General features: G+C 38.5%; 1 protein-coding gene across 2 annotated transcripts in view; it reads right to left on the bottom strand.

The window, feature by feature from the left end:
• Nucleotides 1-453: 453 nt before the first annotated feature.
• PIK3C2B (phosphatidylinositol-4-phosphate 3-kinase catalytic subunit type 2 beta) overlaps nucleotides 454-14,995 on the bottom strand; it is a 51,058-nt gene continuing 36,516 nt past the window's right edge. For both annotated transcript variants that reach the window (XM_053454347.1, XM_053454348.1), the window contains exons 20-33: nucleotides 13,892-13,999; nucleotides 13,136-13,228; nucleotides 10,469-10,598; nucleotides 9,876-10,012; nucleotides 9,565-9,734; nucleotides 9,120-9,276; nucleotides 8,593-8,702; nucleotides 8,069-8,270; nucleotides 7,607-7,731; nucleotides 6,924-7,041; nucleotides 4,758-4,839; nucleotides 4,039-4,145; nucleotides 3,295-3,420; nucleotides 454-2,127 (exon numbers count right to left, since the gene is read on the bottom strand). In XM_053454347.1, the coding sequence (XP_053310322.1) occupies nucleotides 1,939-2,127; nucleotides 3,295-3,420; nucleotides 4,039-4,145; nucleotides 4,758-4,839; nucleotides 6,924-7,041; nucleotides 7,607-7,731; nucleotides 8,069-8,270; nucleotides 8,593-8,702; nucleotides 9,120-9,276; nucleotides 9,565-9,734; nucleotides 9,876-10,012; nucleotides 10,469-10,598; nucleotides 13,136-13,228; nucleotides 13,892-13,999 (1,854 nt within the window). In that variant the 3' untranslated portion in view covers nucleotides 454-1,938. The remainder of the gene's footprint in view (nucleotides 2,128-3,294; nucleotides 3,421-4,038; nucleotides 4,146-4,757; nucleotides 4,840-6,923; nucleotides 7,042-7,606; nucleotides 7,732-8,068; nucleotides 8,271-8,592; nucleotides 8,703-9,119; nucleotides 9,277-9,564; nucleotides 9,735-9,875; nucleotides 10,013-10,468; nucleotides 10,599-13,135; nucleotides 13,229-13,891; nucleotides 14,000-14,995) is intronic.

Here is a 14,995-nt window from a genome sequence, read left to right as displayed (position 1 = left end):
TTCTAACTTGTAAAGGCTGGAAAAACTGCCTAAGGTCAAAAAAAGCAATTTCCACAGAAAGGCTAAAACGCCAGAAAAAAACTCCAGAAAAAACGCCAAAACGCAGGAAAATGCAGTGGCAGTTTTCTTGGCGTTTTTCATCAAGAAAAAAAACGCAGGACAAAAACCCAAGTGGAAACCTAGCCTTAAGAAGTTGAGCATCAAGGGCTTGTCTTCTCTGTCGGTTTTCCCACATTGCATAGTGAGGTTGCTAAAACTCACTAAAGAATCACAGTTTACACAAAAGAAAAAAAATCTTCAGATACTCTTGAGTAACAAGCATTGCTAAATCCTTCAATACTCAGGGTTGTTTGTCCAGCACTTACATATCAGTGCTTGGCTTTACTTTTTTGTTCTGGAGGAAGTTTATAATTCAAAAGACACTAATAATTACACAAATAACATGACAACAAGAACAGATCAAGTAATTTATTCAGCACATACACATTCCAAAAGACATAACATTTGTGGTCAGTATTAGGCAGGGGCAGATGAATTACTGCCCTCGTTAAAACCAGCTCTCCTTGGGAAGCAATTTGTTTAAATTGTACAGTGGAACAGTATGTGAGCCTCATCTCTAACCTTTGGAGAATCACAGATATCCCTCCCTCAGGCTCCACCGTACTTTGGTGAATAAAACATGCTGGAAATGCACTGCACATTGTTTCAAAGAATAGATTAGGATTATCTATCCTTATTCATGCCTCAATTAGAAAATATTGACAAACAGGTGAGGACGTAGTCCATGAAATTCCTTATTTCTTGGCATCATGCAGGAGTGTGCACATAGGATATCACTCTATGGAAACATTCTACGTGCCCTATGTTTATTTGTACACTATACATTTATTTTTAATGGGGGGATTGAGGAATATTTACGTATTTAGGTGGAAATACATCTGCAATATTATGTCAGCTTATAAAGCTTCATTGATCAACCGGAAGAGTCATCACCACAAAAAAGTTAAGGTAAATTGTGATTTGATGACCCTCTATCCCACAATCACATTTATTGTTTAGCACCTACAGATATAAATCATAGGAGTTCAGACATATCTGAAAATAATTATTCCCTCTATCATCTACAGGGAACAAGATTATATTAAAAAAAAAATAACAAAAACATCACTGTTTGCGTTTTAATAGTAAAACAAATATAACATTTCTCAGAGCCTTCTAGTTTAGCTCCTGCTCTTACTATTTTTTTTTCAATGATACTGGGTTACTTGATACTGTCTACAGGCGCTCTCTTTTTACTTCTATTAGTTACAAATAAGTGTTTGATTACAAGGAAGACAGATGTGCAAGGGAGTCATTAAAATTCGATTCTTTGTCATTAAATAAATATGAACAAAATATGGAGAGGAAAATGAAAAACATGTACACCCGTCATACTCCTGTAATCTACATTCAAATGTTAAATCATTGTTAATTAAATTGTTCTGGCTTTTTTTTTAAATCAACTGTTAATTTAATTCTTTTAATTGAATTACTTCATCCACCCTAATAATTACCTCTTGGATATTTAATTTTTATTAAAAAATAAAAAAAAACTGGTATACCAATCTACTACAAGACTCCCATAATTTCCTCTGAACCAAAACTGCCCCACATATATTTCCACAGCCCATCATCTCCTAATCTGGTTCCCTTGACACAAGGTAAACTTAAACTAAATAATTCCAGTCTTTCTCCAAAACCCTTCTCTAGAAGGAAGTCTGTATTTGCAGTGTTTCTAATTCCCTTTTAAAAAGAAAATACTCATATTAGCTGTCAATTAAAATAAAAACTCCTTGAGCTTGTTTCTGAATCGCCTTATTTAAAACTAAAACAAGGTGTTGTGAAGCCGTCACCGATTGGTGACACACGCTTATTTTTATGATAAGTTACAGATTGCAATTAGACAGCTGCCTGGCTGGCAAAACCCAGCTGAAACCAGCAGACCTTTGCTCGGGTGAGGTCCAGGTCTCGCAGCTTGATGCTGACTTCCCCAAGCAGTATATTTTCCCAGAACCCCACCTCACTCAGTACAGAAAGATGAATCTCACGTCGTTGGAGGTCACCTTTAGGAATCCCATCGTAAACCAACTGTAAGAAAAAAATGGCAAATATTAGAAAGACATAGCTAGTGATTATGTAAATAAATAAAATCAGATTTTGGAGATGTCTTAGCCCCACTAAACTGAAGAGAAATCCAGGAAAATACTTCTGACCTATTTTTCATACAGACCAGTGTTACAGCTGTTTTAGAACAAAGGGCAAGGATTATTTATCATGACAGTTATGTCGAAGAAGCAGATTTTTATATCCTGTAATTTACATATATCGCTAAACAATGATTAAGGACAAAATGGAAGAGAGTATTGTGTATTCTTCCTTTTTATTAGTGGTAGATTTATTCACGTTTCACTCCATAGCAAAGAAGTGGTGTGGTGAATAAAAGACACCCCTGCTAATTAGGCAATCAAATAGAACCACTTTAAGAAGAATGTATTGTTTATCAACTTATTACTAGCTTTGCAATGAAACAATTTACAGAATATTTGATACCTCTACCACACTTTGAGAATAACATTTTATCACCAACATCTGCAACTGGCAATGGAAAGGGAAAAGGAGAGCCTTTCACAAAACTGTGCAATGTAGAGGAATGGGTTGCATAAAACACATAGCATCCCCTGAACTGCTGTTGGAGCCAGTTGGTTAGATCACAGAATGTCTGCAGACTAGCTTCTGCTCTGTAGAAAACAATTGAGGTTCGTGCTTTTGCAGAACATATATACCAGTCACAGGCCACCTCGCCATCTATGAAGACTGCAGGGATAGGACTTGGTATCTCTGAGCTCCACATCAAGGAACTGTCCCTTTAAATGTTTCCATCTGCTTACATCTTAAAGGGCTATTGTATTATCAAAATATCTATAAAATACCTGCTTTTTAACATCATCAGTAGTACTTACTGTGTAGAGGAAGTCTTAATCACAGTTAATTTAGTATAGTTTTTTTTGGCATATTACCACTAATAATTATTGTGTTTTAAGTATTTCTATGACTTTAAAATAAGTCATGAGCAAAACAATATATACTTTGTGTCGGTACCTCAAATATGGAAAAGGGAAATCATGGTTTAACAGACATAGGGTAAAAATGACTAAAAATTCCAGTCATTAGGGCAAGAAAAACCCTGGTCGCAAAAGAGTTAAATAGTAAGCCCAAAGAACAGTTTAATATTTATTTACATAGACTACTTTGTACCATTTCATTGTATGTTGGGTTGCAAGTTTTTCGAGCTACTTTAGTCTTCCTCTTGGTGGTCTTCTGTGGGTCCGGCAAGAGGTAAATCTTAACATAAGGATTCGGCTCATTGTTATCCTGAAGAGGCTGTTAAAGAATGTTGACATTACTTGATTTTCTTTAAACATTTTATTAAAATAGTAGGCAGTGTAATACTTGGAAAGATGTACATAGGCTGGTATTAAAAAAATAATATTATTAAAATGAATATTAAAAGAAGGAGGAATATCACATAAAGAAGCCCAACAGGAGCGTTTATTTGGTGCAAGGGGCGCTAAAAAATTAGCTCCAGATCAGCAAATCAAATGTGACAATAAGCAAAATCACTACTGTTTAACTGTATGGGGCCTGCCCCCCCTAATCTGTCATGGCCCCCTTATTGGCCTTCTACCCAAGGCTGGTCCTTTGCAGGCTTAGGATCTTAGATGGACCCTATTCGGAGACTGGCTTGGAGGCCCCTTTGCTCCATTGCAAGCATGAGGCAAGGCGGGGGGTCCTGTCTTTAGGTTTGTACCGGCAGCAAGATTTCCGATTATTCCCTTGTTGCGCGTTTTTTCTTTAAAGACTGAGCTCTAGTTTTCAACTATGCATAATCAAATTTATTTGGTGTACTCATCAAGATATTGGGGCTGCATGTTGACGATATCATGAGTTAAAGAGCTCTAGATGTCTGAATATGAATAGAGACCAAAGGCAGACAATTACCAGACCACGGATGTGCATAACCATAATAAACAGCTTGTCATTCTTGTATGATATGGAGAGTTTAACCTCTCCTCCAACTGTACCAACCGGTACAGACCAAGTTGCATCTGAAAAATAAAACAAAGTTCAACAGACCGTAATTTCCAGATTGACATGTTGAGTATCAACAACATTTAAACTATAGCTATACATTCATTAATAACAGCAAATTACCACCAACCAAAGCAGTACTGAAAATCGGTTAATTCAACGGGAGTAGAATTGGACGCGTGAAAAAGTTAGCTTTTTAATAATTTCAATTACAAGTAAAGCAGCACAGCCTTAGCTGATCCCTGACTGCCTCTCACAATGAACTAGCACTGTAGGCGCATATTCATGTGATCCAGAGCGTACGTTCTCCTTGTGGAACCATGCTCCACTGGGTCATTGGCCAACTGTATGTGTCCCTCACTTACAGATTCCCACTGCATTGGTGTCTCATCACAACACACTGGAAATGTATGACAACTTCCATTTGTTATACATAAATGTAAAACACGGTGATATCGTTTTGGGCCCGCACTGATAAGATGTTGGGGTGGCAGCACTAATAGATTATCTGCTATGTTACTAAGGAAGTAGGGGTAGGAGAAGAAATAGTTCCACTAGGTCATTAAAAGCCCCAGGGACAGCCAGGTTCTGGATCAAACTCATGCATAAAATAAGATTCAATATTTTACCTGAAGGCCTCTGAGCTGCAGCATTACCAATGTTTTTCTCATCACGAGGAAGTGGATGGAAGAAGGTATAAACCAAATCACACTGTAGAAAGAACACAGACATATCCATTGGCTATATATTTGTACACAACATGTGTTTTACCATTATCTATCAAGTCAGCGATAGGCATTGACAAACCTTTATTCAGGCACTGATAAAATCTAAAATATTACATTCATCCATTGTTTTAATTCTTGTCTGGTTCATATCCATCTCAGGTTGTTAGCCAATCTCCCATATGGCTGTATACTGGCATTTCAGTGTTAAGCACATCATATGTACATACTGCAAATCTTCTACACAAAATATCAGGTTTTTGTTTGTATTGGAAAACAATAATAAAATACGTCTTACATAAAAGTAGAGACTCAACTTACTACAAAGAGTAATCAGTCTAATATGTTTGAGTAAAAAAAAAAGTTTTGTAACTTGCTTCATTTTACAATATTATATATACACACATACATATATATTATTCAATTCAGTTGATTGTGGCAAGATGTTTTACAGCAAGTTCTTGAACGCTAAGTTGTTGAAGTATATTGTGCGTTATTTCTATGAAAGCGAAATTATATACACTACTGATCGCGATTTATTAGCCTCAAGGGTAAAATCCTTGATGGATTATATCACCTCAGCTGCAATACACTGTGGTAGTTCATATCATTTGTGTTGCTCTAACACTCAGTTACCACTAATATTGATTAAAATAAGTGATTATAATAAAGGTGAGCAATCTCTTCAAAATTAATTCATTATATAGTAGAATCAAAGCAATATATGCGACACAGTGATCATATGAACTAAACGACATATTAGATGGTAAAATGTTACCAAGCTGACAGCAGTGCATTATGGGTGCTCAGTGTACACTAGCAGGTGGCTGCACCATGGTGAAACATTAACCTCTAATCACCCTTTTCCAGGTACAGCTAGTACACAATAAAGGAGGTCGTAAAGGTCAATGCATAATTAAAGGAACCATATATATGGTAAGTTGACCAGATGTTGCTTTTGATAAAGAATACAAAATAAAATAAATAAATAAAAATCACACATGCATCACACAACAGACGCCCCTGAATACATAACAAGAAGCCTAAATAGCCTTACCACAGTCATTCCCTTATTTGCCTTTGAGCACACCTGCTATATGCACCATCATTGTTATCTGTGCACTCTGTATGACACATGCTTACATCAGCCTCGCTTCCATGCAATACTGACTCCCTCGACACACAATTAATTTCCCTCGTTTTACATCAGTCATCTCAGCTCACATAAACCGGACACTTATGTTTAAAAGGAACCTACCAACAAAACATTGTATAATAAACACAGCTTCATATTGGATATTAAAAAAAAGTTATTCACAGTTTTATAGGTATATAAAATTATACACAGCTAGCATAAAAAATATCAAAAATATATTCGTTAACTTGCCCTGATTTGGAAGCCAAGCTTTATTCCTATATACGTTTATTTTAAGTTTTGTATTTTTTAAATCCCTTTAGGGTCAGATTACACAAAAAAAAATAAACACGAGCCTTGAGACCCAGGGAATCACTGTTTCTTACTGTTCTCTGTCTCTCTCCAAACTGGTACTTTTCTAGACTCAGCCTGCCATATTTGGAGCCCCTATTTTCTCCCTGATGTCCCTCCTTTGTAGAAGGCCGGAATGCTAACTGAGCATGACTGTATCAGTGCTCTACAGCCCTAAATCTCACAATAATATTTACCGAAACAATAGGAAATGGGTTTATAAATAAAACTGTGTAAGCACACTAAAATGAAAATAAAATGGGGATGGGGGGGCACCTGTGCCTGTGTTGCCATTTAGTTTAAGACCGGCCGTGCATAACAGTGTGGCTCATTTTCAATATAAACACATATATTACTAATCTATGAACATGGGAACACTACTTCCATAATGTACTGTTTCTTTCACAATAATAATAGGTATGCCTGCAAGGATAAGGACAATTTCACTGCATCTGCCACAAAACTAAAAAAAAAAAAACAATTATGTGAGACCATGTATCTCATTAGTGGATGCTCCAAACCAATATGGAATACTTATTTTATCTCATCGGTGTATAGTGATCAGCTACAGGCTGCTGTCTCACCTCTGCCACCTCAGGGGTTGCATGGATCAAGTGCCAGATGTAACCATTCAACTCTTCCTTTCTGCGCTCTGCTGCTGCCTCTCCACGTGACCGACCAATCACAAAGCGGCTAGGAAAACTGAAAGAGTATAAATGTGCCCAGACATTAAAAAAAAAGTTCACGAGAACTGATTAAGGTTTGAGTCTTTAACAGAAACAATGGGCAGACTAAATGAGCCAAATTCAAATTCTATGTTTCAAGTTCTTCTGTTCCGGCATACTGTGTTTATATGTAAACATGGAACTATAAAGTCTTTGTATATACGTGAATGTTTACTGCCATGCTATTATGAAATATACAAGTAATATATTTGAATATCAGGGCCCTGAGGATTGTATGTTTCGGGAACCTGGCGGAGGCCAAGTTTCCAATGTGACAATCTATACTGTTGCAATGGTAATTAATAGAACATTAGGTTATACAAATGAATTACCCTTATATGATTTGCTGCTTTCCTGCGCCGGCAGGTGTGCCCCAACTATATTATAAATATGAAAAACGCTAAAACGTTTATTGTACACAGTTCGGGCTGTCTTTAGGTAGATGAAGCGTCCCACTATAAACGACTGTGCAATACATTGGTGCTCTGTAACAACCCCTATATCTGCAGGGTACACATCAAATCACTCAGGTTAAGACCTACCTGGGGAGCTGTGATGATGGGAAGAGAAGCCTAAGCTTGGTGTGCAATTCTTGGAACTCTTCAAAAGATCTTTGAATGTGGGAGGTCTCTTGTGGGCTTTCTCTCACCACCCTAATGACAAAAACCTGTAGAGAGCAACATGGGTGCATATTACATACGTAGCAAAATCAATAATGTAAGATATAGGAGAGCAAAGTTAAGAATAAGTGCCATCGTTGATTTGTACTTTGGAGGTGGGATTGAGAGTTCAGGGTGAGGTCCGGTAAATCATGGAAAAAGCATTTTCTCTTCTTAGTGCAGAATATTATTTACTAATTTGACTGGTGGGATTTAATTAGAACCTAATGTACAGATCTTAAATGTTACGTGTTAACATAACCACAGTTGGCAATCTTATTGGATGTGATCCTACAAACCTGTTAAGAGATATTGACAGATAAATGTTGAGGAAATGAAACTCACATATCCTTTGTTGGGAGTGAAGATTTTCTTGTATCTTGTCAGGAACACATCACAGATCCTACCATCTGTCTTTATTGTGTACGTTCGTGGGGCAAAGGAGAGCACCAGTCGCTCATCTGAGCTGCTAAACTTCAGCTGTGCCAGGTTGTGAAAGAAAAAATTCAGTTTGGTAGCCACCGAACCAAGACTGGACTCAATAAGTCTGAGAGAATGAAGAGATAAAGAATGATTATAATACGTTACCCCAAGTCATTAACATTTATGGTCAATGGCCCAATCTGTTGCTACTGCTAAGGCTCTACTATGTAATTGTATTTTGTTTATTTCCAGTAATTTCTCAGATTACACCATATCTACCATTGCCTTTTGTATGATGTTATGTGCTCCCAACAATCTCTTTACAATCTAACAATTTTATTCTATTATCTTTTTTTTACGCCAAGAACATCTTGACAAGCGTCTTCCTGACCAAATTAGAATGCATTCTACATTCAAAAGAAGACACAACAGTACACTACGATTACCTTGTGAAGTAGGTAGTGGCATCGGACTCTGAATCCTGAGGACGCAATGCATCGTACACATATTTCAGATCCTGCAAGTCTGAGAGCTCTGGAATCCCACAGGACAACATCTAAAGAACACAATGAGAAATGGCAGGTCCTCAGAGTAGTGCCTACATGGACTACTATATTTAGGATTTTTTACATTAACCACCAAGAACAACATAGCAAAATCTATGTACACCAGAAGACTTCATTCATTCAGACAGCCTTGTTCAGGAGCTGAATTAGTGAAAAAACAGAATTAGAGATACTCAAGAGTTTACCCAGACTTGCTAATGACCCAGATGGGTTAGATCTCAGAGATGGCTCTGAAATATGTGAATAGTGATGACACTTGTTGAACAGCTTTATTTGACGATTGCATGCAAGCTAAATCATCTATTTGAGACTACATAATGCTCCAAAGATCCTGCAGTATGAACTACATCACCAATCTTGCATTCAGGCTTAAAATATGCGAGCAGACACTTTCCACTTTTACTCACCAGTCCCAGTAGATTAAGGAAGAGGTGGGTATGCTTTCGGATGAGATTGTACGCCTGGCAGCAGAGATCCACAAAGTCATGGAAGCGGCTTGAAGTTTTGTCTCCGCCGTTAATGACATATGCCATGTCTGATGTGAACACAAAGGGGGCCCGGTCGCTATAGAGCCGGAAGGAGTCAGTGAGAAGAGTAGAACAATAAACATTTATGCTTAATGTACTATATAAAGTGGGGTTTTTGCACAATTCTATAGAAACATGAAGGACACGAAGTGGGACACTTAGTGAAATCTCTATCGCAAAATGTGTGCTATTGCCTATCCCTGGCGATAATGGGTGAATGCTAAAATCAGTATAAATACAAAAAGACAAAGAGACAAAAACACGTGAATGTGACATATGATGGTTATATGAAGAGGGAAAGCACCATTAAGCTTTCAAATCTTACCGTTTTATGTTTCCAAACATCTGTGCATGGCCCAGGAATCGCCCAAAGTCGATGTGAAACATGTGTCCACTGGTCTTAAGCATGATGTTGTCATTATGTCGATCGCAGATACCTAGGACATATGTTGCTACACAGCACCCAGCACATGAATAAATGAAATTTTCCACTGCCTAGATAAAAATAATGACTGCATCAGATATAACATTTAGAGACACGGATATCAATCATTAGCACCTTTCAGGACTTTAAGTAAAATGTGTGAATCTCTTAACTACACTGATAATGAGCTTTACTACATTACAGATTTTTACCTTATCATACTCATCCTCCGTGGGATTGTGCTTTTTTAGCCATTCTGCCAGTGGGCGGTCTTTAAACGAGCCGGTGACCCCATGCTCCACTTGAATCTTTCTCAAGGTCTCAGCTGTTGGAATCATCTCCACCATCCCTGCAACACACATCTCAGTGTTCAAGATACACAAAACAGGCAATTTCATTTCTACCAATAACACACATGCATGCTCCGTGATAAAAGTGCAGACAGGCAAATTTGCTGAGTGTGAGATGGCAAACCTGCAATCCAGTGTGCCACAAAAAGATGGCGCCTTCCTGAAACTGAAGGTTTTGCTTGGCTTCACAGTATGATCTATAAATGCTCTAAACCTCCATATAAGCAACAAGAAATACTATAATACTGCATTTGCAATATATATCAAAATAGTATTTTATTAGTATACTAATAAAAGCTATGTAACGTGCCAAGTCATAAGGGGGGCAGCAGCTTTGTGTACACATCTCCTTGCAAAGACAGCCAATGAGTTGCTCCGAGCAGAAATCCTCTTGAATATATGCTGCACAGATATATTTTGCAGGGGTGAAGGTTATACGAGCAGTTTGTACTCACCTCGCCCACGGCCTGTAGAGAAGCAGCGGAAGATCACCATGCGCATGTCAAGTCCTTCCTGTATCCAGATCTTATTCATGATGCGTATCATCTGCAAAGTCAACATGTCCTGTCTGAGGTCATCCCCACACTGTAAAAAAAATAAAATATAGTGAGCCATTCTATTGTACAAGATAGCATAACAGAGCTAGAACAGATACAAATGCAGCTGCCTAATAAACATCATGCTAAAACTTTTAACTCTTTGGTAAACAAATACAATAGCTTTGAAAACTTATTTTTATTATGATACTAGCACAGTGGAGGCTCCTCCATAGGAGCACATGCGCACGTGAACCCCCAAGTGCAAAAGGAAAGAAAAATTAGCAAAATTCATCAAAAATCCATCTTAATTTAATTTAGATTAAAATGGATTTTTGCAAATGTTTTTTTTCCTTTTGCACTTTGTGGTTCACGTGTGCATGAAGCCTCCTGTCCCCTGATGTAGCCTGTCTATGCCAAGAAAGAGCTATGAACAGGCAGGTAGGATGGGATAGAAGAAAGACCCTATGTGCTCAATTGCTGCCGTGGGATAGAAGAAAGACAGTGTGCTCAATTGCACTTGCTTAAGCGCCGGCTGAGCCGCCCATTTGACCCACGTCCGCACAGTAAAGGCTGTGCGAACGGGGGAGGAGCTCCCAGCCAACACACCGCCCAGCCCCGAGTCTCCCAGCCCTCCCCAGTGACCGACGCCAGAGGGGAGGCGGGGCTAACAATGCAATGTGTTTGTGGAGAGGGAACAGCAGCATGTGAACCCCCATTGGAATTACCCACCAGCCGGCACTGTACTAGTTATTAAAAAATTATTCAGTATTTTTTTTTCATCACTAAACACCCCTAAAGCCACATTCTCATGTTATCAATGCAGCATACTTAGGGAATTTGCTCTAAATTTGGGATTGATTCACTTAATGGAGAGTTTACAGGGCAGGTGTTGTGTTCTACCCAGAATCCCTTGCACTATAAGATTTCTGTGGGAATAGCTAGTGCTTCATTAACTTAGTGTAGGGGATTTTCATCACCTTTCCTGTCCCCACCATAGCATATTTACCGTATTTGCTCGATTATAAGATGAGGTTTTTTTCAGAGCAAATGCTCTGAAAAATACCCCTCGTCTTATAATCGGGGTTCGTCTTATAATCAGACCTCAAATAGGTCTGACTATGAGACGACTAAGATCCAGATCCCCCGCAGCTGCAGGGGACCTGGATCCTCCTGTCTCCTGCGGGGAACTCTGATCTCTGACAGTCGGGGAAGGTCTGCGCGATGGACGCAGACAACCCCCGCTGCTAGCCACGCCTCCTCCCGGCTGCAGCGGAAGTGCGTGGGATCTACACGCTGCCCCGGCTACATGACAGGGAAGTCAGAATCACCGGTAAGTTTGGGGGGGGGGAAGTGTTAAATGGGGGGCATAAGGCATTTCTGGAGGCAGAGTGCTCTGTGAAATGCCTTTTAACCCCCTTAATGCCACTCTGCCTCCAGAAATGCCTTTTTAACCCTCTATACGCCACTCTGAATGCCTTAAACCTCCCTATATGCCACTCTTCCCCATAATATGCCTTTTAACCCTCTAAATGCCAGAGTGGCATATAGGGGTATAAGGCATTTCTGAAGGCAGAGTAGCACATAGGGGGTCAAAAGGCATATCATGGGGCACAGTGGCATTTAGAGGGTTACAAGGCATATCATGGGGCACAGTGGCATATAGGGGGTATAAGGCATTTCTGGGGCAGATGTGCATAACTGGGGGGCAGGTTGGAAAATAGAAGGAAATTAAACCAAAATATTTTCTCAATCATAGCTTTTATAAAAAAAAATAGTTTAGATGAATTAACATTTACTGGTAAAACTTTTTTCCTATAGGGTCATCTTATATTCTTTTTTCCTAAATTAATATTCAGATTTGGGGGGTCGTCTTATAATCAGGGTTGTCTTATAATCGAGCAAATACGGTATATTCGATGCACACACAAAATATACAGTATGTATAGACCAACACACTCTTCAAGACAACTGTCCCTGTAGGATAAATATAAGAAGTTATAAAATTAACTTTGGGCTGTACTACACAGTTAGCGCTATAGTATCCATATTATGCAACACAATAGCTTACATGATGAGTGAATGCCTGCCCAGCCCACAATGAATGAATGCATGAATGAATGTCCATGACAACAGTCACAAACTGAACACCACCTAGCAGCTAAACAATGTGTTTGGTAACCCTGACCACATTGTCAAGCCAGACAAATATTTTAAGATGCAATGAGCACACAACAGCTTACAATATAATATGTTAATAAAAGGTGGTTTCTGTTATTTAAGTGATTCAAATGTAAACTAGATATATGTCAGAGATTTAAAATGCAAACTTAGGACTTTGTTCTCCCCTTTAAAACTTGAGCATTCAAACAGGATGTATGCCTCATCATCAAATGCAACATTTATATGCATAAACAAATAACATAGTCCTATTGTCACAAATCAGAAGCAAAAGGTAATGCTGTGCATACATTTATAGGATAATGTAGGGCTTTTGTGTGTATGAAAATAAATGTAGGTGACACTTTTTATCAAGTAAATATTCAAGTTTCTCTCTACATCCTAATATAAAAAATGGACAGGTACCTTAAATATAATGCGGATATTCTCCCCCAGTGGATCCACATTCTGGAAGGTGAGTTTGAGTGGCACAGCATTTGAGTTGAAGTGTGAGCAATCCTAGTGGATGTAAAAAAGAAGTGTCTAAGGTTATTAATCTTTACCAAAAAATAATTACCTTATTATAATTAAGATAATTATAAAATATCTTAACTAGAACCATGGTCAGGCTTCAGCCTATCAACCTGTCACTTTGAACAACTAATACACAAAGCAACAAGACCAGATTGTCTGCAAGCCAGATCTTATGTGTGCAGAGGTGGCAAGCATCTTACCAAATGTGTCACCATGCATACTACGATTATAAGGCAAGATGTTTTTCAGAGCAAACAGAGGTCTGATTGTAAGACTAAGATCCAGATCCCCCACAGTGATGCAGGGGACCTGGATCCTCCTCTCTTGTAACATCCGCTGCTGTTGGCGCTTCCGCGGGGGGTCTATGACGGAGCGCCGGTGTGACATGACTTTCTGGTGCTCCATCATAAAAGCTCGGGTGGAACTAACGGGCAGCAGAGGTTGTTTACGCGCATGGTGCAGACGTTCACCAGCTGCACCCACTAGACACCAGGCAACCCTCCTGAACCACAGGCCATATTGAGGAAATTGGTACAGTTTGATGTATAGGTGAAAACAGACTATCGCGTTCCATCTAGTATCTGACAGCTGTCCAAAGTGTAGTTCAAGAGGCAAGGTAAGGTGTAGCTGAAAACAGAGGTAATTTACCTGTGGCACAATCCCTTTCACAAGGAGGCTGGGGCTCAGCGGTAGGCGACAGGAGCCACTGATGTTGAAAAACTGCTTGACATCTTCTAAACCATTCCTGAGAATATCCTACACAACACAAACACAAGTTTGAGCCAGCCTCATCACAAGACATATCATCAATGTTAAGGATGAAAAACAGAACCATTTGGGATTTATTCACTTTTAGAGAGTTTACAGGGCAGGTGTTGTTTCAACTACTTGACGTCACTATACAGTAAAAAGGTCCTTCCCCAGTGAGATTCTACATCAGGAAGAGTTTTGCTGGCTCTGTGTAATACATAGCTGAATTTGGGAGATTTCATAAAACATAACACAATAAATTGCATTATATAGGGCCAGCTCAGCCCTTCGTGCTGGAGAAACTTGCCAGTGTTTACAATGAATAGTAAAATGAGAGTGTTAAACCACAAGTATCCTAACGTCTTTACCATTAGTGAATTTACTCCTTTGAGTACCACACTCTCAATACCACGTATCCTCAAAATAAATCAAATAAGGGTTGTTGTGGTACATAGTAACCATATGCATGCTTCTATTCTTTGTATTTATAAACATGTTTTAAGAAAAGTACACAATTATTCATATTCAGATTTATTAAGATGAAAAACATAAAAATAAGTTCTATAACGTCTTATGTGTGCACAGGGGAATGAACTCTGCACTTAGTAGTGTCATAGGTCTCTGCTCCTAGATTCTTCTTTGAGCCGGGTTTATGTCCTGTGTACCCACTGTGGAAAATGATGGCATTATATAAATCAATATTTATTATAGTATACTTCTCAGTATATATAAATATATGATCTAAAGTGCTTGTAATGTTCTCGTTGACATGCTTTTCTGGTATAACACATACCAAATACTCTGTATGATGTTGTTTCATCAGAAAAGAAAAGAAAAACAAATGACTGGAGTATCTCCCTTACCTAATGTCAAAACTTTTCTGGTATAAATTTGTTGTGTTGTAGGTTATAGTGATGCCAACCAGAGGAACCAGAAGCAGTTATATATGTTTCACATGATTAGACAATGAATTAATATATTAAATATGTCAAGATTATTATT

The sequence above is a fragment of the Spea bombifrons genome, chromosome 2 (genome assembly GCF_027358695.1).
Source record: "Spea bombifrons isolate aSpeBom1 chromosome 2, aSpeBom1.2.pri, whole genome shotgun sequence".
In the NCBI taxonomy this organism is placed as follows: Eukaryota; Metazoa; Chordata; class Amphibia; order Anura; family Pelobatidae; genus Spea; species Spea bombifrons.
The sequence above is the reverse complement of the archived record's forward strand: the minus strand, read 5'-3'. Positions and strand labels throughout refer to the sequence as shown.